Source organism: Narcine bancroftii, chromosome 11, assembly GCF_036971445.1.
Source record: "Narcine bancroftii isolate sNarBan1 chromosome 11, sNarBan1.hap1, whole genome shotgun sequence".
NCBI classification, from domain to species: domain Eukaryota; kingdom Metazoa; phylum Chordata; class Chondrichthyes; order Torpediniformes; family Narcinidae; genus Narcine; species Narcine bancroftii.
The window spans coordinates 84,820,098-84,845,455 of NC_091479.1; the positions used below are offsets into that span (position 1 = coordinate 84,820,098).

At 39.0% G+C, this 25,358-nt stretch overlaps 1 protein-coding gene across 7 annotated transcripts in view; it reads right to left on the reverse strand.

The window, feature by feature from the left end:
* The window catches only part of LOC138746060 (dedicator of cytokinesis protein 4-like), a 282,285-nt gene that overhangs the window by 130,441 nt on the left and 126,486 nt on the right, over window positions 1–25,358 (reverse strand). For all 7 annotated transcript variants that reach the window (XR_011346681.1, XM_069903813.1, XM_069903812.1 and 4 more), the window contains exons 13-20: window positions 21,296–21,421; window positions 14,091–14,215; window positions 9,289–9,451; window positions 7,732–7,838; window positions 4,108–4,249; window positions 786–883; window positions 597–680; window positions 218–318 (exon numbers count right to left, since the gene is read on the reverse strand). Coding sequence is in view for 6 of the 7 variants with exons in the window: in XM_069903813.1 (XP_069759914.1) it covers window positions 218–318; window positions 597–680; window positions 786–883; window positions 4,108–4,249; window positions 7,732–7,838; window positions 9,289–9,451; window positions 14,091–14,215; window positions 21,296–21,421 (946 nt within the window). In the remaining variant the exon portion in view is untranslated. The remainder of the gene's footprint in view (window positions 1–217; window positions 319–596; window positions 681–785; window positions 884–4,107; window positions 4,250–7,731; window positions 7,839–9,288; window positions 9,452–14,090; window positions 14,216–21,295; window positions 21,422–25,358) is intronic.

Genomic DNA, 25,358 nt, shown 5'->3' on the forward strand with positions numbered 1-25,358 from the left:
TGGTGCCACAGTTGAAGGACGGTATCCAGTAACAGTGGTACTAAGCACATTGCTCAAATATAATACTTTAAGATTTCTGAATTTTCAGGCTAATCCAATATATTTTTAATTTGTAAAAATGGTCATCTAAAAAGAACATCACATGGGATTTTCAGATAGAACCCTAGTGAGATTCCAAGATGCTATGAATTTAGAGAAAGATGCATCGGACAGTTACCTGTAGGCCAATGCTCCTGCAAAATGACTTTCAATGTACGTATCCATAACTGGTTTAAAATGCTGAAACTTGATATCCTGCAGCAAATTTATTATGTGAACCTGTCAAAAACAAAGTGTTCTTAATACATGCAGTCAAATGAACCTCATCTAAACCAGCATCATGTTTGTTTGGAACACCATCGTTTGCAGTCTGCAAATTAAAATGAAAGACTAAATGAGTGAACAATTATTTTTCCAAACAGTGGTTTAAGTAAGCTTCAATAGAATTTATTTTCTAACAGAAAAAATAATCTAAATAAAAACTAAATTATGCAAGGGAAATTTACCATTGAATTGAAAATTAAATCGGGAGGGGGGGAAAAAAAAAAATCATTCACCAATGAATCGAAAACTTTCAATCCATATTGTTGTGGATTCTCATCCAAAATTCCAAATAATGCATCTAGTGTGTCTTGCAAAAACTGGAATGAAATGAAATTGTAGTTACTGGTTTGCCCAACAAATCAAAGTCACTTTAGATGATGTCTAGATGAAATATAACATTTGAACAATGCAATACAATCTACCTTGACTATTTCTGCACCATCAATATCTTTGAATTTTGAGAGGATGTCACATATTCTTTCTGGCTGGGCTCTCCATTTCAAAAAATCGAGCAAATCCCCTTAAAATTAAAAGATTTACAAAATGTGAACACATTGTGCAAAATTTGACAATTAAACAATTTTTTTAAAACTTTTGATTGTTTCCATCAAAAGAGCAAGCAAATTTGTCTTCATATTACTTAGACGTAAAAATAATTTTGTTGAAGATTTCATTCTTGTACAATGAAAAGGGAATAGTGGAAATTACACTGCAGCAACTGCAGAGGGAGAAAATAGAGGCTTGCTTTTTATCAGATTAGGAAACAAATTTAAGTTATTCAATAGTTCCCCTGCCAAGTCGTATGTCATCCTGATGTTGAGATATTTTGCGATTCATAGGATCATATGGCAACAGTTATAAGCCCTTCAACCCACAAAGTTGACACCATGTACATAATCCAGATTTACTCTCATCAACTACCAGATTCTACCACTAGACTGCATAGCCAATTGACATACCAAACTACAACTTGTAGTAAGTTTTCTTGATATAATTTGAAAACATACAAGGTAAAGGTTCCGTTATTGTTGTGTAATACTACATTTAGAATGTAACATACATGAAATTCTTTAACTTCTGTCTACCGTAAGGCAGGCAGAGAGTCGTCACTTTGTCCAGCACCCCTCACTGAACTTAGAAGCATTTACATCCTTTCATGGTTTTATGAGAGAGAGAAACTGGCAACATGTTGATTGATAATACTGGAGCTTTGGCATTCTGTTTGTGCAGTTTTTGAATGAGATTGCCCTTTTAAATGTACCATGACATTTGATATAATCTTTTATCAGCATTCTGTTAACTGAGTGTTTAAAGAAAGGACGTTTTATTGCTATCATTTGTCTGTACAAACAGTGACATACACAAGCCCAGTTCGTGCAACACATCAAATTTCAGAACATATAAAGCTGGGAAGACACTGAAGCAGTTCTCTGTAAAAAGTCTTTAATTTTTGAAACAACTGTTAATGGACTTAGCAAACAACAATACAGAAGGTCGATTGCTTATTCCACATCTCTGATGCTCAGTGGAGGATGAATGATGGACTGGGCCGTTACACATGGAGTTGCCCATTGACAATCTGCTGAGGAATATAAAATCTGGTTTAAAAAGGGAGCTAAGCAGCTAAACATGAAACCCTCCCCTGTGGACGTAATCTAGAAGTGTGGGCAATGCATGCAAAGGTTGCATGCCAAACAATTTTAAAAAGGATCAAATGATACATGTGGTGGCAAAATTGCAAAGCAGATGGAAACTGCTGTTCCCATCAATGTGGATAGTGAGTTGATAATATCTCCAATAACATGTACTTTATTGAAATTCTGTGAAAATTAGGCTCCTTTTTACAAAATCAAGGTGTGTCTAGTATTGACATTCTAAGTGGTTTACCAATAATAGTTCCCATTTGTTTATTTCACCATTGAGCTGCAATTAAATGCATTACAGTGTCAATGAGATCATTGATCAGGAGTCCATTGTGAAAGCATCCATAGAGGCCTTACAGAGGTGTAAAGACAAAGTTATTCAAGAGTGCATGAGAAAAAGCAGACAACAGAGTTGTGTACTGTAATTTTAAAAAAATCAGTCCTTTATGTTCCAAGTTCAAAGTATAATTCAGTCAGTGATCCAGTATTTTCAAAACAGGTCACTTGGAAGAAGAGTTGGCATTTGGGACAGTAAGTACATGCAGTTAATTGGAATCTTTGAGTGACAGTACTGTTTAGGTTGAAGATGTGCTGCTCAACACTGGAAAACAAAGGGGTGCCCTTCTGCTGAAGGGCCGCAGTATCAAAACATTGACTTTTTCTTTCCATAGTTGTTTTGAAGTATTTTCTGTTTCTACTCTCAGGAGAATCCTTAGAATTTGCAAACTATGGTGTTTCTTAGATGGAGTAAAAACTTTGATTCGGGCAAACTGCAACCATGATATTTTACCTTCAAAATCAATGACAAGGGTCAAAATGGTCTTTCCCAAGATTAGAATTGTATTTGCAACACATCTTCATAACCTTCTCCCTACAATTTCTTCGAATGCAGATTTTTCATATGTGCAAAAGTAGAAAGTCTAAAATAAATTCCTTTCCTGAACAATTACTCAGTTATTTTCAAATCATTTTCACTTGTGCAAATGTTTGTGAACTATGGAAATAAATTCCTCTTCCTCTGCGTATACCATGAGAAAAACAGCTCCGATAATCAATTGGACTTAACGTGCACAGCATCTCCATGCATATAATGTGCTTTAAGCAATCATGATATCCATCGAGAGCTATGTTTGCAACATTGTGCACTTGGATCATCCCCACTTTGTTCTTCACAAACTTGTACAGAACCAAGTGGTTCCCAATTGAAAATAATCATGACTACATTGGTAATATTGAGTGAAAGTAGTCAGAGGATAACTTGAGTGAGAACTAAGAGGAACAAAAAAAAAGATCAGAAACAGGTAAAAGTACCTTCAGCAGTTGGGATGAGCAGACAAGGTTTTGTTTTTGCTTCTGATGTTGTAGTAGAACCTCAGAATTATCATAGCACAGTAGGCAATTCATCCATCAAAACTCTGAGTTGAGGAATCCTGAAAAAAGCCATTCCCCTATTCTTCCTTTAAAGCCCTACAAATTCTCATTTTTTTCCTTTCTATTGCTTGACTATTGGCTTAAATCCCTGCTCTCAGTACCAAAGCATTTTCATTTCTTCTGATCAGATTGATCAAATGTTGAGTATTTTAGTCATTCCTTAATTGTAAACTAGCAGAACTTCTTGCCATGCAACTTCTGACATCATCTGCGGCATCTTTCTTGGATATCTGCACTGCACCCTTCCTAAAGAGTGGTACCAGACATAGGTCATAATAGCCAAGGTATATTCAGCAATTTATGAAATGTGTGCATCAACCCAGCTTAAATTTGGCATTCTTTCCCAAAGATGAAAATTGTTCAGTCAATAACAATATTCAAAATAATAAGTGTGAACTGCTTTGGAACAGAAGATCAAGGTGAACAAACCCCCAACTTGTGGTTGATGTGTTACACTGACTTTAGTCATAGCACAATTGTCCAATTTGACTTATTCATGATGCATAGGTTCTTTCTACCATCTTCCTTTGGGGAAAAAGGAAGTTGGGAGTTGCAAACTATTGAATCACCCTCTTCAGCAATGTTGCCCCCCCACCTCCTGTGAATAGAAACTGATTCCTAAAGATCACAAACAAAATCAAAAAAATTGAAACCAAAGAAATTTCCTCACCATTCTGAGTGAGTTTAGTTGAACACAGAAATGATGAGAGCCAAAATGTCTCCTTAGAAGCTTTAACTGGCTGATTGTTCCCTTTACAATATTGAAGTTTGAGGTAGCGAGTAGGATCCTGAAAGTTTGTGTTTTCCTCACACTGCAAAATAAAAGTGTTTTAACTGACTTTTTAATTAATTTCTGACAATAATGTTACACGGAAAGTTGTCTATCTCCACCAGAACTGATGGCATTCAAGGCCATGGAGACAATACAAATGTTGCATGTTTCTCCCTAGTTGACAGTGGTGCAAACTTTATCATTCATGAATTTGTATTTTGGATAGGTGATGGAGTACATCAGTAATACAGCATGAAGTTTAATTTGGTCACAGAATAATGCCATTAATTCTAGAAAATGGAGATATAAATTTTAAGTTTAGATATACAGCATGATAACAGCCCATTTTGGACCACAAGTCCATTCTGCCCAATTTATACCCAATTAACCTACGCCCTCGGTACATTTCAAATGGTGGGAGGAAATGACCCACCCCAGTGAAAACCCACACCGACACAGGGAGAATGTACAAACTCCTTAAAGGCAGCGTGGGATTCGAATCATGGTCCTGTAAAGGTGTTGTGCTAACTGTAACATCAACCATAAAATGTTCAATCTGACAGCTTTGCTGGGACTGAATTGACCCAGCCTTCCAGCAATAACCTTGCTGGATATTACAAGTTCATGCCACTCAAGAGGTCGAGCTCCTCCATTGTCTCCACCTTTGTGCCTATTTCTCACTCCCCACTGATGATCCCATCTAGTGTCTTCAACACTCTTCTTCCTCTTGCACTCCCCAGGTCTTCTATCTTCTCAAATTTTTCATTTCCAGTTGATGCTGTGACGATAACCGCCTCAATTTCTCCACTCCCTCACACCCCATCCAAATGCACAATGTTCTATTCATTTTGCACCAACAGACAAGGGCAGTGTCTTTGTAGGTTGACAGACTGACCTCAACCTTGCAGAATCCAAAAGGCAACTCTCATACCCCTTGACCTACCTACCCCTGGACCATGACACACCAATTAACACCAGGTCATTGTTTCCTGCAGTGTCACAGATGTCATCACATCAGGTGATCTCCCCTCCACAGCCTCCAAACTGACAATGTCCAACCCTCCACTTCTCGGTTCTCTCTCACCCAAGATCCACAAACAGGACTGAACTAGTTGGCTCAATGTTTATCTGCTCTTACCCCACTGAATTAAACCTCCACACATGTTTACTTTATCTTGTCTTACATTATCCATTTTTTGCCACATTTTGACAACCTCCAATTCCCTGAACTCCAATGGCCTGTTCATTAGCTATGTAGAACAGTTATGTTCAAATGGTTCCTGGTACCACTCCCTCACCATTTCTGTTATATCAACAAATGCACTGATGCTGCCTCCTGCACCGACATGGAATTCATCAATTTTATTGCCTTTGATGCTAGCTTACACCCAGGTCTCAACTTCACTTGTTTTTCCAACTCTTCTCTCCAGTTTCTGGATCGCCATCTCCAGAGACAAACTATTCACTGACATTTACTATCAATCCAGCTATCTGCAGAACACTTCTTCCTTCCTTGACTTTTGTAAAGATACCATCCTTTTCTCTCACCTCCTCAGTCTCTGCTGCAGCTGCTCTCAAAATAAACACTTCCATTCCAGGACATCGGAAATGTCTTCCCTCTTCAGGAAATGTGGCTCCCTTTCCACTGAAGTTAATGGATGATTTCCTCAGTCTTCTTCCCTCCACCCTCTCCCCCAATCAAAACACAACAGAGATAGTTTCCCTCATCCTCAACTAACTAGCCTCTACATCATTTTCATCAGTTCAGACAGATGCCACCAAAGAGCGACATCTTCCTCTCCTCAACTCTTCCCACCCTCTGCTGGCTTCTCTTTTTGGGTGACTCACTGGCCTACTTATCCCTGCCCATCCAGCTCTTTCTAAACCCTGCCCCTTCCCCTTGAAACTGCAAGAGTCACTGCAGTGTTCAGACCTCATCTCCCTCACCACCATCAAGGGACCAAATCAGCCCTTCCAAGTCGGGAAGAGATTGACATGCACCTCCACCAACCTTGTCCACTGCATGAAGAGTTTCTTTTGGCCTCCTGAACATCATTGAGACCAAGTACAAAATGGTGACCGGTTTGCACAAGACGTCTTCTGTCCGCCATAGCAACTCCAAGCTCCTGGATGCATGCAATTTCAACTTCCCTTCCCATTCCCACAACCATCTGCTGTCTATCTTCTGCCTTCTCTGCTCCCAGCGTATAGCTTCATGCAAACTGGAGGAATAATGTCTCATACTCTGCCAGGATAGTCTGCAATCCTGTGGTATGAACATTGAATTTTCCAATTCCAGATAATCATGACCTCCTGGGATTCCCCTCTTTCTTTCCTTCAATCCACCTCCAGTCCTCCCAGTATTCTTTCCTTTCTCATAGCTCCCTGCATCTGCCATCACCCATTTTTTAGTCTCTTCCATCTACTACCCGCAGATTTCTCCCAGCAGATCCCCTTCCCCATCTGGTTCAATGTGTTTTTCTGCCCCTGAACTGTTCCCACTATCATATTCCTCACTGATCAGGTTCTGGTACTGATATTTTGTGTTCCCCTCCCCCCCCCCAACTTATCACCTTCCAGCAACTGTCTCTACCTTTAACCAGCCTGAACCCCACCTGGTTCCATCTTACCTTGTCTACTTCCACCCATCATTCATTTGCTGATCTCCCCTCCCACTTCTACTCATCATCCTCCAATTCTACCTACTGGACCCTATTTCACCCCTCCTCCTGTCTTTTTTATATTGATCCTCTTTCCTCTACCTTTTCATTCGTGATGCAGGTCTTGACCCAAAAAGTCAACAATTCCTATTCCCTATAGACGGTCTCTGGTGGTTTGCTTCAAGTTCCAGATTCTAGCATCTGCAGCATCTTGTGCCTCCATTAAAAGGTTTATGACAGGGTATCTAATTTATGTGAAAATAGTAACTGCTCATACCACAATAAATGGATCTCCAGTTACCAAGTTGCCTTTACTTTGGAAGCAAACACCTCAGTGAGGTCAAAGGACACAACACAAATGAGCCAATCCTTTCCAAGTCTTGGTGAACAATTTCAACCAGGAAAGACAACAATTTGTTTTATTCCTCACTGATGCTATTTAACCCACCAAGTTTCTCCCCCAGATTGTTTATTTGCTCCTGACTCAAGCATCTGTTGTCACCTTTCCTTGTCTAAGCCCTCTGCCTCTGACTGACTAATACCTTAGTCTAATGTAGTTCGCTTGCTCAAAGAACTTTTTTCCAGCAAAAATTAAATTAGTGAAATGATTGAGAAAAGGAATGGTTTCCAACATGACTTCAGAGACTGACACTTTTTATGAGACATGATGAAATCATGGAGACAATGAACATAGATTATAGCACAGAACAGGCCCTTCAACCCAATGTTTTGCCAGTCCATATAAACCTATTCCATAACAATCTAACTCTTCCCTACCACATATCCATGACCTTCTACCCTTTTTTTTTCCATTCAGACATTATAATGCCTATTCATTCCGTTGAACTTCAAGAGCAATTACCTTGTGGACCAAGAGTTCATGAATACCATCTGGTAATGTTCTGCCATCTTCTTGCATCAGTGGAACAAAGGAAAATCCAAAAAGCTTTTTTTCTCCTTTTTCTTTTGCTGAGAACAAAATAAAAACAGTTAAATATTATGACAAAAGATCCACCAAATCACTGTCAAAAATACATCTTTCCAAGAATACAAAAGTGAAAGAATTATTCCAGAGCTTCTCCATAAGCAGTGTAATCACCCCAACTCGTATCAATGAGGATGTATTCATATTCTATGACCTTGCTTTCACATATACTTGATAAGAGATCCAAAGATCGATTGTTTAAATTAGGGTTTTTTTGTGTGTGGTGGTGGAGACAGAATGTGGGGCAGAAAACGACAAGTTCAACAGACACGAATGGCCATTTTGGTCGAACCAAATCAGGATGGTACCAATAAAAATGATAAATAGCAGAGGCACTTCAGCGGTGAAATACATCTCATGTGAAAAGGAAAATTACTCAATGCATCCAGACCAGGAACCATTCCCATTTCAGTAACAAGCATTTCGTTCATTGTATGCATCTATAATTTGTGCAGTAAATGCAAACTATTTTGCTAATAGTTAAAAGGACAACAAAATTATCTTTTGTGATTTATGACATTGCCAATTGAAAAACTGGGTTCATTTGTGAAATAGAAACCTCATCAACTGTTTCACCGTGCCTTTACCTTTAGAAAATCAGTACACTCACATATCATGCGATGCAGTTCTATTTGGATTTAGAGAGACTAAAATGAGATATCCCCAAAATAGAATTTGAATTTCATCAAAGTGCCAAATTCATTACTTCCCCCGCCCCCTCCATGCAACATTATGCAAATGAGATGCAGATTCACTGCTACACTGGTAAGCACAGAATTTTCACAGTTCAAAACAAAATCCACTGTTATCGTGGCTTGGGGAAGTTGTTGCACACATGCCAACTATTTTTAATACCTTGTTTGAACTGACATGAATAAGGACTCAAGTCACTACAACCCCCCCCCCCCCAAAAAAGAGGAAATTTATAAAAAGACAAGCACGTTTTGTCTGCAGCTTTACATTTTAAAAAGGTACACGATCATTTGGATGATTCAGTCACATAAATAACTGAAAATAACCTAATTAGCTCAGAATTTGGAGATCAGTGCCGATATTTATTGTACCCTGTCATCGTATATTCATTCTTAAAATATTAAGCAAATTGTTGCTCAATCGGGTCACCACAGATATTGGTTGGAACAAATGTAATGAGTCATTACCATTAATCTTCAACAAGTAGCATATAATGCAAGATTAACTGGTACAAGTCCACACATTTTAAAAGTTACATCAAACAATTATGACAAGAATGTATGGGGTAGTAAATTTCCTCTGCATCTGAAATATAGAACAGAATATGTGGAGAGACTTAAAATTAAATGGCGCATTTGAACAGATTCTTCTGCAGGCCAGCTGTGTTAAATGTGACAATGCATTTTTTAATTCACATGATCACAGTATGTTGGGCTATTCTGAATGTGAGTCGATGCTTACTGGAACAGTGCCTGAATTCCAGGCGGATGTGTGCACCCCGGAGATTATCCACGGGAATAGGAAGTTTCAGAAGCTCACCCCATCTGGGGCTATTGTTGTGATAAAGCACGAATGAATGGTGCTCACTCACTGGCATTTCTCCAGATCCCAGTGAAATACAATCCTGCAGATTGAAAGAAAAAATGTCAAGGAATTATGATGCATGTATATTCCTGAACACGAGAAAGAAACAAAACTCAAAGTGCAGCAGAATTCAGAGCATAAAATACAATCAATAGGAAACCAACAGCAGAAAATATGATCAGACAATGAGACAAGCTCCACCAACATTTTAATAGATTCAAGAGATAAAGTATATTTGAATTTATTTAATCCTTTACTGAGATAAGTAGCAAGTCACAGTTATCAAACGTGTATATTCTATACAAGGCGACGAGATGAGGACATATTTTGGCAAACACAGTATTAACTTGCTCCAGTTACCTGAAAGAAGTTTGAATCCAAATTAAAATTTAAGATAAGTGTATTAAACTTTAATTAGTTCATAATTCAATGGTGAGGGAACACCCAACTATTAGAGATCAGACATGGATAATATATAATACTTCCCTCAAGAGGGTGAAGGGTAACTCAGGCTTCAGATTAAGAAATGCTGACTTTAGAGAGATGAGGCAGAAATTGGCCACAATGGACTGGACAGAACTATTAACCAATGCACAGTGGGAGAGTTAAAAGAAGTTATTGGTAGAAGAGAAGACATGCACAAGCCCAAAAAGGGCAGATCTACTTATGTAATTGAGCAATCCAGAAGAACAAAGTTTATGAAAAAGAAAAACTCAAAGAAACAGTTTAAACGAAACAAAAAAACAGTTGTATTCTCATGAACAAAGTTTGGCAGAAAGAGTAGTAAAGGAAAACATGAGAAAATTGTGAGTGGTATCAAAAGGTAATGGGAAGTGATTAAACAAACACGTTGAGAGAAAATAGCATTTGCCATAAAGACCAAAGCAGGCAACACTTTAAAAGGAAATTATAAACAAATTAAATAAATAATCGGAGAAATACTCTGTGTCAGGGATCATTTTTGGGTTAGGGAAACAGAATTAAATGTTTTAAGTTGAAGATTCTTTGTCAAAACTGGGAAGGATTAAGTCAAGTGTGTTGAAGCTGCAGGAAAGGAAGGGATGAAAGAGGACACCTCTGTAAAAAAAAATCCCCATGGTCACCTGGTTGAGTAAATGGGAGTAGCTAGGAAATGCAAACGCAGAGCATGAAAACACGCACGGCAAAACTGGCTGGTCATGCCCTTCACTCCAAAAGATAGAAAAGGAAAACAAAACAAACAAGCTCACAGTTCGTATCACAAATTAATGACTGATAAACACTCATAAATCAAGTTTCCCCAGGTTGCAGTAGTCAATATTGCTTCAGTCTTTCTCCATCGCAGTCCCCCTGTAGCTTAACAAGCTTTCCTCACCCCATCCCATTTCTGAGCCAAAATAATTCTCTTCCCACACATCCAGCCTGACGTACTGAGTATTTTCAGCATTTTGAATTTTTAAATTAAAGGGTGAATGGAATTCAAACAACAAAAACATTGTTTCAAAAAGTCAGTAAAAACACAGAAATCACCAAGATCTGAATGTGGCCATCACTTTTGAAAGTGGAATCATCTCATCAACTTGAAGGTGAAACACCCACAAGGTAGGAGTGAAGGAGTAGAGAAAATGGATCAGAATTCCCAAACAAACTGCAAGGCTTTGCTTGGCAGGCATAGAAAGGGATGCTCCCCATCAGATCCTTCATCTACAATTAAGGCTTAATTAATTTTTTTTTAAAAAACACAGCTAGAGGACTTCAATAGGGTATGCAGTACCAGTGCGAGAAAAAGAATGGCTGACGTTTCAGGTTAGAATCATTCATCGTTCTTTTTCTCTTGCTGGTTCTCCTGGATTCATCAAGTTCCTCCAGCAGATTGTTTTTTTTGCTTCTGATCCCAACATTTACAGCCCAAATTCAGTGCATTCTGCTCTTAATATGGGATGAACACTCACCTCCTTGTGAATTGCACTTTTGGCAGGAAAACCTGAAAAGGGAACCGGTGTTCTAAGTAAAGTTTGTCCTGACCAACTATATAACTCTTTCATCTCTAGCTGTTCTCAATCATGCAGAGTCAAGTATCAATTCAGTGAATGGTGCACTTTTGTTTGCTTGAAACTTGTTAATCATAAGGATTAGGAGCAGAAGGTGGGCCATTGGCCCACCGTCTGCTCCGCCATTCCAATCATGAACCAATCCATCCTCCTACTCATACCACTCCCCTAACACTTGATGCCTTGACTAATCAAATACCTCTCAAACTCTGCCTTAAATGCACCAAACCAGCTCACTTCCACAACCACCTGTGGCAACAAGTTCCACAAACTCACTACCCTCTGACTGATAAAAAATTTCTGCCGGTTTGAAAATGATGCCCTTTTGTCCTGAAGTTGTGCCCTCTTGTCCTCAACTCCCCAACCATGGGAAACCTCCTTGCCACATCTACTCTGCCCATTCAAAATGCCTCTATGAGGTCTGCCCTCATCCTTCAGTACTCCAACAAGTAGACCAAGAGCCAACAATTGTTTTTTCCCCATATACAAACCTTTTCATTCTTCATATCATTCTTGAAAATCTTCTCTGAACCAGCTCCAATGTCAGCACATCTTTTCTTAAATAAAGTGCCCAAAATTGAACATAGTACTCCAACTGAGATCTCACTAGTAGTTTCGATAGTCTCAACATTACAACCCTGCTCGTAAATGCTATTCCTCTAGAAATGAATAGGAGCATTCGCCCACTTCACCACTGACTCAACCTGGAGAGTAACCTTCAGAGTATCCTGCACAAGAACTCCCAATGCACTATGCACCTCTGAATTTTGAATTTTCTCCCCATCTAATAATAAATAATAGTCTGCCCGTCTATTTCTTCTACCAATGCTCAACCTATGCTGGTATCCTTCCTGTACATCCATAGGTTCCCATCTTGCTTAGCAGCCTTATGTGTGACACCTCATTGATGGCCTTTTTTAAAGTCCAAACACACATCCACTGCATCTTGTGATCTCTTCAAAATAATTGCAATAGGCTTGTCAAACACGACTTTCCTTTCAGTGCAGGGCTCGTGTGCAAGTGAATGTTCACACCTGACATCTTCCAACTACAGGAGTACATTCTGAGGCAGGCATGAAGCATCATGCAACCGCTATGAAGGTTCTGTGGGGCAGAACCACAGTCTGAGGTCATGTCACCACTGGTCAGTGAGGGGCTGGGCTTGCATAATAGCCACTCAAATGCTTCACAGGAGCATTATGAAGGAGGAAACACAAGCCAGCACTGACCTATTGTAAGACACAAACTGAATTGAAAATTAAGATGTGTCCTGACATTGCTCTACAAGTGATAAAAATTTTAGAAATAAAAACAGGCATCTGTACGTAAATTAACGAGATCCGATTGCTGCAGTTCCCTTAAGATCAGAAACATTGATGCAACTTTTGGTTTCATTTATAAATCATTTGGATTAAAAAAAAGCTGTTTATGATCCTTTGCTTCTCATATTAACTGAAGTTACAAGATACTGTATGACTGAATGGATGCAGAAAATACAGAAACTGAATTACCCAAGATATGGAGGAGAGCAAATACAAAAATACTTTAAAATCTGGTGACAAAAAAAATTGAAGAAAAACAATGCAATCGCGCAGAAGGAGCAAACATGACCTTTCGTCTATTGAAGATATTTATGTGAAGCCAGCGGCAGGCCAATATTACATTCTGACGCCACAAAAAGGATGACCTGCACTCCTGTAAAGCCACTTGACTTTTCCTTTTGCACTCTGGTGACTACGAATATTCATTATCTTTTGATATTTTTGTATTATTATCTCTTTAATTTCATGCATGCTATTGTGGTTGACTTTTTAAAAAAAACTAAGTGTCTTTTCAGCTGTGGCAAAAATTTCAGTACACATAAACATTGTACAATATATGAGATAATGAACTCACTATTGCTATTTTTGAAACATATCAGAATATAGAGGGGAGGAAGTCATGACAAATCTGTCAAGCTTTGGATTGACCGCAGTATTCTATTCACAGCTCAGGAGAGACACGGTGGGCTAGGTGGAATACAAAATAACACTAGGTCCAGAATAGTTGCATTCTGTCTGCAATTGAACAGAGAATTTCGGAAGTGATTGATCAAAAGTATCTCAGATGATTGAGACAAGGATTTAGTCGGAAATTTCTCCTGATGGGGAAGCCCAGCATGAGGGGAAGCTTGACGAATTGAAGATGTCAGAGAGCACATTGTGGCATAACAGTAAAGGACATTAAGAATGGTCACCCTCATAAAAGGGAAATTGTAAGGTGGGTTGCACTGAAAATTTGCAAAAGTAGAATTGATGGAATGAGGCAAGTGCTTGTCGTTGAGTCAGGATTCATCTGAAGAAATAAGGTAACAGATTTGATGGGGTGAAACATTTACCCCTCTTCCAATTTCTTATTTTCTGACCCTTTCTTCCCTTCATGTGTCTGGCTTCCAGTTTCAAATTAATGGGAAGCAGGCAGCCACAGTGGAGGTGATAATAGGGGCAACAAAGTCCAACTGTTCTCAAGCACAAAACACAACAACTTCATCGATCTTAACACAAAATAACCCTCTTCCGAAATAAATCTATTGTGACAGTCTTTTGTGGAAAGTATCACATTATTTTAAAAATAGCAAAAATAAAGAGCAAGGATTAAATATTTATTTACCTTTAATACCTGCCCATCACTATCTAAAACATACATCGTTACATCCACATTTCTGGCCACACTTTTGCCTCCTTTCTCATATTCACCTCGTTCCAGTGTTATGTACAAGTCATTTCTGATGTCACCTGAATTAATAACAAAAAATATTCTGCATTTTATCATCTTTTTTTTAAATCATGTATTTTGTTAACAAATTCTTTTAAAACAGAATTATTGCTGTAATCTTCTGTCACGTGAAGTGAGCCCTCCTTTATCACAAAGACAAGCCAGCTGCAAAATTATGAAAATGTTTTTTTCTGACCCTGATTGAGATTTGGCACATTAAGGAACTGGTATCTACAATTCAGAAGAGGGAAAAGCTCATTGGTTTCCACTGAATCACACATTATTAGCATGTCATCCACAAAGCAGTTTTGTTACCTTGATGGAAACAAGGACGGCACTTTCAAGAACAAAATGTTTTGTGATAATCAGATATTGAGTCACAAAAAATTCAATTAACTGCACGCATTCCATCCGATGTCCTTCACCACCTAAATGCAACAACCTACACAAAAGAAATGTATACAGATAACAACAATCTTGATGGCCGTGCTTTCAGGGAGCTGAATGACATCTTCAAGTAAAATACAATTCTGAGGTTTTAAGCAATAACCTGGGCAACAATTCTATTGCAGTAGACTTATGTATCCACAAAATGAGAATATTCATTATGCATACATTGCTAAATGGAGCACCGAAAAGAACTATACATTTACATCAAGGTGGGTGTATAATTGTTCCATGCTGTCTATGCATGATGCAAAACAAATTCACTGCATTCTCCCCAGAGCCTTATAATTTTCTGCTTTGAATGTTTACTTTCTGAAGAATCCGTCTATCTTTCTCCACTCCATTTGACAAAAGTGTTGTAATCTTTAACATTGCCTACATGAAAAAAAAAACCCTGCTGCTTCTCAGTTTTGAAGTGTTGACACCATGACATCAACACAAAGGAAATACTATTTGACAATTCTTTTTAATACAATTTTCTGTATTTTTAAAAAAAAAACAATACTGCATTTCCATTTGGTCTACTCTGCTCCAGTAGAAATAGTCTCAATACCTACCCTCTCAGTAACCATGGAGTCCCATCAGCCCAATTAATCAAATCTGAAATCATTTCAGCGCTTGGTCCCATTCACTCCATAGGGTATTAAGAGTTGCACATTGTAATTGTGAATATCATTACCATCTCTTCATTGTTGTTCCTTCCAATCATATTCCAAAAGACCATTTATTCAACAGAGTCAAATATCACCACAATCCCAAATAGAACTCGCCAGGTTCTTCCATTGGAAACTGAAGGAAGTCCCAGGCTTTGCAGGTGGATTGGAAAGATTTGTTTTGTGCTGAACTCCCAGTGGAATCCTGGTCAGAGTTTCATCATTCTTAGACTTTTCTGCATAAACAGGCTTGAAGGGTGGGAGTAAGGGGGACAAGATAGAAATCACTTCACTGATCCTGCATCAAGTCTTGCAGGGTCTGAAAGTCCATCAATTTCAATGGTTCTGTAAGGTTATCAATTAGGAAGCTGAGGGGTAAGTAAATGTATATTAATTATTATACTTCACAAACCCAAAATATTTTTGGGTGTTTTCATTTAATTTTAATTTTTTAAGTATAATTTACAAGGCATTTAAAAATGAATTATCATTTAACTTTTCTAGCTGGATAAGCTGTCTTGGAACCATTGACAGTATCTCTGGAGTCCCTGTGTAGCCAAACATACACTGCAAGATTCAAAATTGGCCCATTGCATCCACTCCAAGCTAATGCAAGGATTGGGTGACCGCAGGCAGGGAGAGGTTTCCATAAGGGTGCATGGAGTTGGGGGAAATGTATCAGCATTTGAGAGGATTTGTTAACCAATAGCAGGCAGTGTTAAGATAAATGGGTGTTTCTGGTTGGCAATCAGTGTTGAACAAAGTGCTGCAGGGTTCAGAGCTGCGCACACAACTGTTCACAGTATATATTAATGATTTGGATGAGGGTGCAGTGTATCAAGGTTTACTGATGACACCAAATTGAGTAAAATTGCAAATTATGCATAGCACACAAAGAGTCTGCAAGAGATGCAGATAAATTCGGTGAAAGGGCATGGGTTTAGCTGATGCTGTACAACGTTGGTAAATGTGACGTTAGCCACTTTGGAAGGGGGGTGGGATATAGAAGATCCGATCGTTATTTAAAATGGTGATACATTGCAGCATGAGCTTGTGCAGGTGGACTTGGGAGTGCAGTGCATGAATCGCAAAATATTGGTTTGCATGTGCAACAGGGAATCAAGAAAGCAAATGGAAATTTGGCCTTCATTGCCAGAGGGACTGAATGACAGGGAGGTTCCGCTGCCACTGTACAGGGTACCGACAAGGTCACTCCAGGAATATTGCATGCCATTCTGATCTTTTTTTGAGGAAAGATATACTAGGTAAGGAAGCATTGCAGAGGAAGTTAACCAGGTTGATTCCAGAGACAGTGGGGGCAGGGGGGGGGGATTTGCCTTTGATGAGAGATTGAGTCACCTGAGATTATACTCACTGGAATTCATCAGAAAGAAAACATCCAAAATATTGAAAGAGACAGATAAAATATAGGTAGGAAAGTTGTTTCTACTGGTAGGCAAGAATAGAATGAGGAAATTAAAGCCTCAAGATTCGGCGAGTAGATTTGGGACTGAGAAGAGAGGAACAGCTTTTCTCAGAGTGTTTATTCTGTGGAATTCTCTGCCTAACAAAGCAGTAAATACTACCTCATTAAAAATTGTTAAGACAAAGATAGATTTTTTTTACATTGTTGGGGAATTAAGTATTATAAGGAAAAGATAGGGTAAGTGGAGCTGAGTCCACACTCAGATCAGGCATGACTGTTGAATGGTGCAACAGGCTTGATGGCCTTCTCCTGCTCATATTTCTTGCGCTTTTTATGTAGTTCCGTCATCAAGATCTTATCTAATGGTTTCAACTACTTGTATTTTCAGTCTACACATCTGAATCCCTGGGTCATCCGAACCATTAATCTCATTTCATTAACTGCACCATGCAACCTAGTTTTCCATTCTTGTCATTCCTTTTTCCTTGTTGGGCATGAAATAAACCCATCTCTGTTACAGCATCAATGCAACACATACAGCATTGACCAACTCAGCCCTCACTTGATATTGTGCTCAGTGGGTTATGGTAATGCTCTGCCGAAAAATAAAATCTTGAAGTACACTGCAAAAAAAACTCTTCCAACAACTTTAACAGTGTCCAAACAACATTTGGCCATATAACGTAGTTAATTTGCCCAGTGAGATCAAAATGTACATACATCTTCTGTGAATTTATAAACTCTTTGTGACTATGTAATTTAGATGACATTAGTCAAGAGGTAGAGTTCCAATGCACTCCCAAGTATCTGTATTCAGTTAAAATCATCTACCTGCTTTCATGAGAATCCAGTGCCCTCTATTGGTGAAAATCATCATCTCATAATGAATGAATAAATAAATATCCTGGTCCAGAAACTGCTCCATTTCTGGTGTGAAAACAGCATTGTGAATCTCTCCAAAATTCAATTGAAATTTATACAAAAACCATGAATTTCAATTGTGTGACAATATTCTTTGCTTTCCTGGATAATACGACGCTGAACCCACTTCGTCATTCTCAAAGAGGTGTTCTCTATTGAAGCGTTACAACTTCTTGAATCTGCCAGCATATAGTGCAGCATCTGCTATCCTTGTAACCTACTGAAAGTTTGTGCCATAACAGAACCCTCACGATTACAGCTACATAAATGCTATTACTGGATGAACAGATGATGCCACTCATGGATGAAGTGTGGGAGAATGTACCTTAAGGTTCAGGGGGACGTGGAGAGTCTGGTGAATAACATGACAGTTAACATGCTCTTTGGAGAATGCCTTGGCTTACAATTTTGCACTACTGACAAGCGGATGTCAGAGAGGACATGAGCAGAGTCTTTGAAGGAATGTAGTTTGAGTAGCCTGAAATGCCTTTGCCCTCTCTGCCTTCTCCTATAGACAGAATGAGATCAAGTTTCTCTCCAGAGGAAAATTGCCCAAGAGATTCTTTTCAGTGAAATCTTGCCAGTTAAGAAAAAGATCAGAGCCTGCTCATTACAAACTTCTGGGCTCAATATCATAAGACTCAGGGCTGAGACAGACCTGACTGTAATGTACAAGTCTAATTATTCAAAATCAGATTCTCCAAAATCCTCATTTATCCAAAAAATGTTTTAAATTTCAGAAAAATGAGGGCAACCAAAACAAATCAGAAATCCTAATTTATCTGATTTTTTTTTCCCGGAACCGATCTGACCTCACAAGTTGAAAAAAAATTCACTCGACATGAAATTAGAACAACGATTTGTCCTCATTTCAGGTGTCTCCCTCCCCTTTCTCTTTCCATTTCTTCTTTACCTTCCCCCATTGACTTTTCTCTCCAACTCTCCCTCTCAAACTGCATGCCACTGTCCCCCAGCCACAAGCATCAGAAGAATCTCTTCTCCTGGTGTCATTAAGGAGAGTGGCTCCTGACAGCAGCGAGGACATCAGGCTCCCGGGCAGGAAGTGGGGATGTGTTGGTGATCGGTGGAAGCCAGCATTTTTTGGTGAGAATTAAACATTATTTTAATGTTTTAAAAGCCTTCCTTTGTTGCTTAAACACTGTTACAAGTGATCTGATTTTGCTATTGGGCTTTTTTTTTTAATTACCAGTTATCTGAAAAAATATTTGTCTGATATAGGCCTGGTCCCAACCATTTCAGGTAATTGGAGTTGTACTGTATTTGACAGATTTGTTTCTAATGCATTTTTTAAAAATTGTTTAATTTGAAAAATTATCAATTAGGTAACCTGTATTTTAATTGAAACCAATGACATTGGAAATTTGAATGAAGAAATGGTAGATGCAGTAAAATCCAGATAACTGTGCTGAATTGTATTTGGGAAGTCAAATACAAGAGGAATGAATATTCCTCCGAGCACTGATGTTCAGAGAGGGTTCTTAAGTAAAAGCCCCCATCACCCAATATGTAGTAATACAAATGGATAGGGTGGTGAGGAAAGTGTATGTCATCCTTGGTCAAGGGTTTGAATATAAAAGTTGAGAAGTAATATTGCACCTGTGAAAAACATTGATTAGGCAAAATCTGGAAGATTGAGTGCAGTTCTGATCACTCACACTGTGGGAAGGCTGTGGAAGTTTTGGAAAAGGTGCAAAAGAAGTTCATCAGGACATTTCTTGAATTGGAGATTATTAGATACAAGGAGAGGATGGACCAACTTGGGTCATTTGCATGAAAGAATCAGACATTGAAAGGCAACCAGAGGCAAGCATACAAGAGAAAGATTGAAAACTTGGCTGAATTATGTACTGACCACAACCTTCTAATCAATGTCACCAAAACCAAGGAGCTGATTGTAGGCTTGAGGAAGGGAAAACTAAAGGTGTATTATCCAGTCATCATTGAGGGAGAAGGTGGGAAAATTTTGAAGGCGTGAAAATTAAAATTCTTGGGAGTCACCATCTTGGAGGAACTTTCCTGGACTTAACATAGCAATGTCATCATAAAGAAAATGTACCAGCACCTCTACTTCCTCAGGAGTTTGAAGAGGTTTAGAATCAAGTCGAAAACTTTGCCAAAGTTCTGCAGATATGTTGTGGAAAGTGTGCTGACCAGATGCATCACAACCTGGTGTGGGGATGCCAATACTTCCGAGTGGAAAGACCTGCAAAAGGTAGTGCATGTAGCCCAGTACATCACAGGCAAACCTTTCCCTACCATCAAGAAAATCTGCATGGAACACTGCCATTGGAAAAGAACAGCAATTGTCAAGGATTGACACCACCCTCTTCTCGCTACTACCATCTGAAAAGAGGTATAGGTTCCACAAGACTCATGCCATCAGGTTTAGGAACAGTTGTTGTGTTAACCATCAATCTCCAAAACAAAAGACAATCAGAGACTTATTGAAAGATTCTTAATTTGTACATTATTTATTACTGAATTTTTTTTTCAATATTTACACAGTTTACATTTTTCCTTGTTTATATTTTCCTCTTTTGTCTATATATCTTTTTCTAGAGTAGTTTCCAGAACCGATAAGTAGCAATGCTGCTTGCCCCAGAGGAAATGTGATGACATGTATGTACTCTGACATTAAATTTGAACTTGAACCAGATAGAAATACAAAATTATGAGACATGGAGAAAGTCAGAGTCTCCCCCCCTCCCCCCTCCCCCCACCCCCCACCCCATGGTGGAGATGGGGTGAGTGTTTAAAGGAGATTTGAGAAGCGTTTTTAGATTTTCCCCTACCTGGAGCTTGCAGAAGCAGAAACAATGTTGACACATGAAAAGGCAAGGAAACGAGAAATAAAGAGCATGTGTAGGCAAATGGGATTAATTTAGACTGGTATCATTGTTGTCGCAGACATGGTGGGCTAAAGGGGCAATGCCTGTTTTGCTCGATGTTTTTCTTTCTGATATAGGGTTTCTCTGCTGCGTCATCCATATGTAATGCAGGTTCAGTTTTTCTCCTTCTTCATTTGGACAGCCTGACCTGATAGACATTCACCTCCTGACCACTCCCATTACTATATTTAACTAGAGAACTCATCTTTGCTGCAATCCAGATCTCAACCTTAACACAGATCTTTCCTCATTTGTTACAACTATATTTTCCCCCCAAATCTCTTCTTGCAATTCAGCCTGTCATGTTAACTCGGTCTATCTTTACACAGATGCAGTCTGATTTGCGGAGTGCTGCCCTCATTACTGTTTTTAAATTAATACCAGAAAATTGGTGGTTTTAGCAGGGTTGGCTGAGGATGAATGCTGGCCAAGACATCAAGGATAAACAAACCCTTCTTTGAATAGCACCCAAGGAAGTGAATCTGTGAGATGCAGCCCTCTCATACAGCCTGTCCACATTACCTCACAGTCTGACTCACACTGAATCCATCTTTAGACTTCTTTATTCATTGATGCACAAATTATTCAGATAACTCAAAATCTTTAAAGATGAATCTCAAGTCATAAAACTCTTAAATTATTTACAAATAATTCAGGTCATCTTGATTTTACCATTTTTGTTCAATGAAAGCACTGAGAATAAAATAGTTTCAAAATTATCAGGTTATTTTTCTTCAAACCCACCTGGCATTATAATATCCGAGAAGCCCAATTTTCTGGTAATAGCCACACCTCTCGTGAACAAAACCGGATACTCTCTCCGGATCTGATCGATATCTCCATGCAGCAGCTGTAGTGTAACAGATAATCCTTGAACCAAGAAGAGACACACACTGCTTGAGAATTCATGGAGAATGAAAGAAAACCTTCCGCAATTAAACAAGTTTTAATCAGCTTGGAAATAAACTAAAGCATATTTAGGTGATCAAGACTAGTGAGGAAAGCAAAATATTTTGTATTGATCTGGTGCAAGAACTTCATTATTGTTTTGCAATGGAAACCAGAAGGAATGACATTTAAATTGTAACCAGGTAACAAGCTAATCACAGTGAGTTCCATTACTTTGCCACATATTCATTCTGTTGTTTTTTCTTGGGATTGATACTTTACTCAATGCAATTAATGTTTTTGAAACATGAGATCTATTAAATTTAGTTTTGTAATTATTTTGGCAAAAGTCACCTCACAATCCCATCTACTAAGAATCAAGGATAACAGTTCAAAGCATTGCAATCTCTTGCATCCACCAGCTTTCTTATTCAATCTGTGTAATCTAACTGCTTGTGACTGGATCCATTACACCATGCTTACTTAGAATTTAAGTTGTCTAATATGCTAAACTTTCAGATATGATGAACACTGAATTTCCTGAATTATATTAAGAATATTCTACAAGATCTCGGGTTTGCAGATCAGAATTTACTGACATGAGCATATGAAATTGGCTGATCTGGGGCCAATTTCCCGGTGAAAATATTGCTCTAAAATTGCATTTAAAAATAAATTAATTAATGCAATAATAAGAGAAAGTGAGGTCGCATCTGAGGTTCATTGTCCATTCAGAAATCTCATGGCAGAGGGGAAGAAGCTGACCCTGTGTTCATCCTCAAACTCTTGTACCTCCTTCCCGATGGTAGAAGAGTGAAGAAGGTGTGACCTGAATAGTGAGGGTCCTTGAGAATGGAGGCTGCTTTCTTAAGTCACCATCTCAGGTAGATGGCCTCAGTGGAGTCCAGACTGATGCCCAAGATGGCACTGTCGAATTCACAACTCTGTTGTTGACTTGTGTATTGGCATCTTCATGCCAGACAGTGATGCAACCAGTCAGAATGCTCTCCACAATACACCTGGAAAAATTTGCAAAAGCCTTCGGATATATACCTGATCCCCTCACAAAATCTAGCCACTGGCGAGCCTTCTTCATGATTGCATTGACCATGGACAGACCCTCAAGAGATGTTGACACCCAGGAACTTTAAGCTCTTAGGCCTTTCCACTACTGGCTTCTCTAAGGACTAGTTTGTGATCTCCAGATTTCCCCTTCCTGAAGTCCACAATCAGCTCCTTGGTTTTGCTAACATTGAGTGCATTCGTTGTTGTATAGATACTATATAGTGTAATGTCATTTTAATGCCAATTAATTATGTGCAAATATAATGCAATGCTCATCAAAAGAGGACAGAGATTGAAGTTCCAGGCTATATCATACACCATTCTGACTTGGTCAGATCGCGTCAATCTTTCAATAGAAATAACCGTGATGTTTTCTGCTCAACGATACCTTGACGTTCCCAATATAATGCGGTGGATCAAATTTTATGCTTGCTTGAATTTTAACGATTCAAATGGAATATTTAACTTGACCAGAGCAGCCTAGGTTGAATAATAAATGTGGGCTTCCCTGTGTCACCCACCTATCAGAGAAATATAGTCCTCCACAGTCCATAATTCTGCAGCAGATTTGACACAACCATTGACCAGTGGACAGGACTGCAAAGGCCAGCATACCTACTTATCTAATAACCTTTAAAGGTAACCAAATCCAGATGACACTCACTCAAAGTCTTACTTTAGAAGGTAGCAATCCTCTCTGTGCCACTGGTACACGGTTGCCAAATACACTGCATCTTCGACCTCCCACAATCAACTTGCCCAATAATGCCTCTGTCACAGGTGAAATAAAGTTGACATGGATGACTGTTTTCATTCCATCCTGGAACTCATTCTTGATGACAACCCTTAATTTGATGTACTCTGACTGATGATGTCCTGACTTGTGATATTTCAAAGATCTTCTTCTTTGGCTTGGCTTCGCGGACGAAGATTTATGGAGGGGGTAAAAAGTCCACGTCAGCTGCAGGCTCGTTTGTGGCTGACAAGTCCGATGCGGGACAGGCAGACCCGATTGCAGCGGTTGCAGGGGAAAATTGGTGGGTTGGGGTTGGGTTTTTCCTCCTTTGCCTTTTGTCAGTGAGGTAGGCTCTGCGGTCTTCTTCAAAGGAGGTTGCTGCCCGCCAAACTGTGAGGCGCCAAGATGCACGGTTTGAGGCGTTATCAGCCCACTGGCGGTGGTCAATGTGGCAGGCACCAAGAGATTTCTTTAGGCAGTCCTTGTACCTTTTCTTTGGTGCACCTCTGTCACGGTGGCCAGTGGAGAGCTCGCCATATAACACGATCTTGGGAAGGCGATGGTCCTCCATTCTGGAGACGTGACCCATCCAGCTAAGTTAAAATCAGGTACTTTCGGTTTCAAGTTATGATGTTTCCCCACACTTGCGATACGCTGCACAGCTTTGTAATTTTTTTTCCCCCCCAGTTTAATTTGTGTTATAATAAAGGTTTCCAGCGTCTAAATAAAATTTAAATATAAAAAATGGTAGATGGCGCTATTGCCACTCTTGTTTCTACTTGCGATAATTTTAACTGACGGCGCGAGTCCTGGAATGGAACCCTATCGTAAGTCGGAATCAACCTGTACAGTGAAATTAATGAGGCCAGAGGTGGTTGTGTTCTGTAAAAAAAAGACAATTCACAACCCACCCAATTATTTCCACTTCTTCACTTTGATACATTTATATCTTAATCACATGGTGAGAAATCAAATTATTCTCTGTGCAACATTATATTACATTATCAACATGAACACAAGTACTATTCATTCACAGGAACAGGTCTGACGCTGATAAACATCACTTTAACATGCAAGGGCAAATGATGAATTACCACAATTAATGGGAGACAGCATCTTCTGTAACCAATGGTCGTCAAATTCGAGCATGTCAGTATAAGCTCCGAAATTCTGGTTTACCCTTAACTGCTTGATTGTGCATGAAATTTCATTCGTAAACATTGACGTTTGGAACGGATTGTGTATTACTTTGTAGACAAAAATAGTTCCTTAATTACTGTCACCCTCTTTATAGATTGTATCACACACAGCTTTTTTCATGTGATTTTTTTTTTAACATGAATAGAGATGATATTGACAATGTGCCAGCTCTCAGAACCATCCGTCCAAGTGCCCATATTTTCTCTGTTACCTTCCTATATCTCACATCCATCAACTTCTCTCTGATATTCCAAAATTGGGGTCATTTACAGGCGTACATTTACAGAAGCCATCGATCTGAAGAAAATCCACTTGGTCATGAGAACATCCAAACTTTACACAGGACACAAAAATCTGAATTGAACCTGAATCACTGGAGCTGTACAGCAATAGCTTTATTTGCTATCCTCATTCTGGGGGGATAGATTTGGGAGAGGATGCTTGAATGACAGCAGCTTAAAGAATACCTGTTGGTTCTGAAAAGTGTTCTGTGAGAGAAGTAGCTTTGCTTATCGATTAAGTGAATGATCATTTCCCAGATATGGAGGGATTGGCTAATAATTGCAGTGACCAAATTTGTTAGTCAACACACCTGCTGCAGGGAGATGGAAGAGCAGAGTTGGAGTAAAAATCGAATTATGATCTTCATTAAGAGTAGAGGCAGTGCCTACTCGTGACCCTCAATCATATGTTTGGACATATACAGTGCCCTCCATAATGTTTGAGACAAAGACATTTCTTTAAAATTTATTTGCCCGTAACCACAGTTTTAAATTTGTCGTCAAACATTTCACATGTAATTAAAGTGCAGTCCTGTCTAGTCAATTTTACTTCCATCATATAGAAATTATGGCACTTTTTTTTATACATAGTCCCCTCATTTCAGCTCACCATAATGTTGGGACATTTGCCTTCACA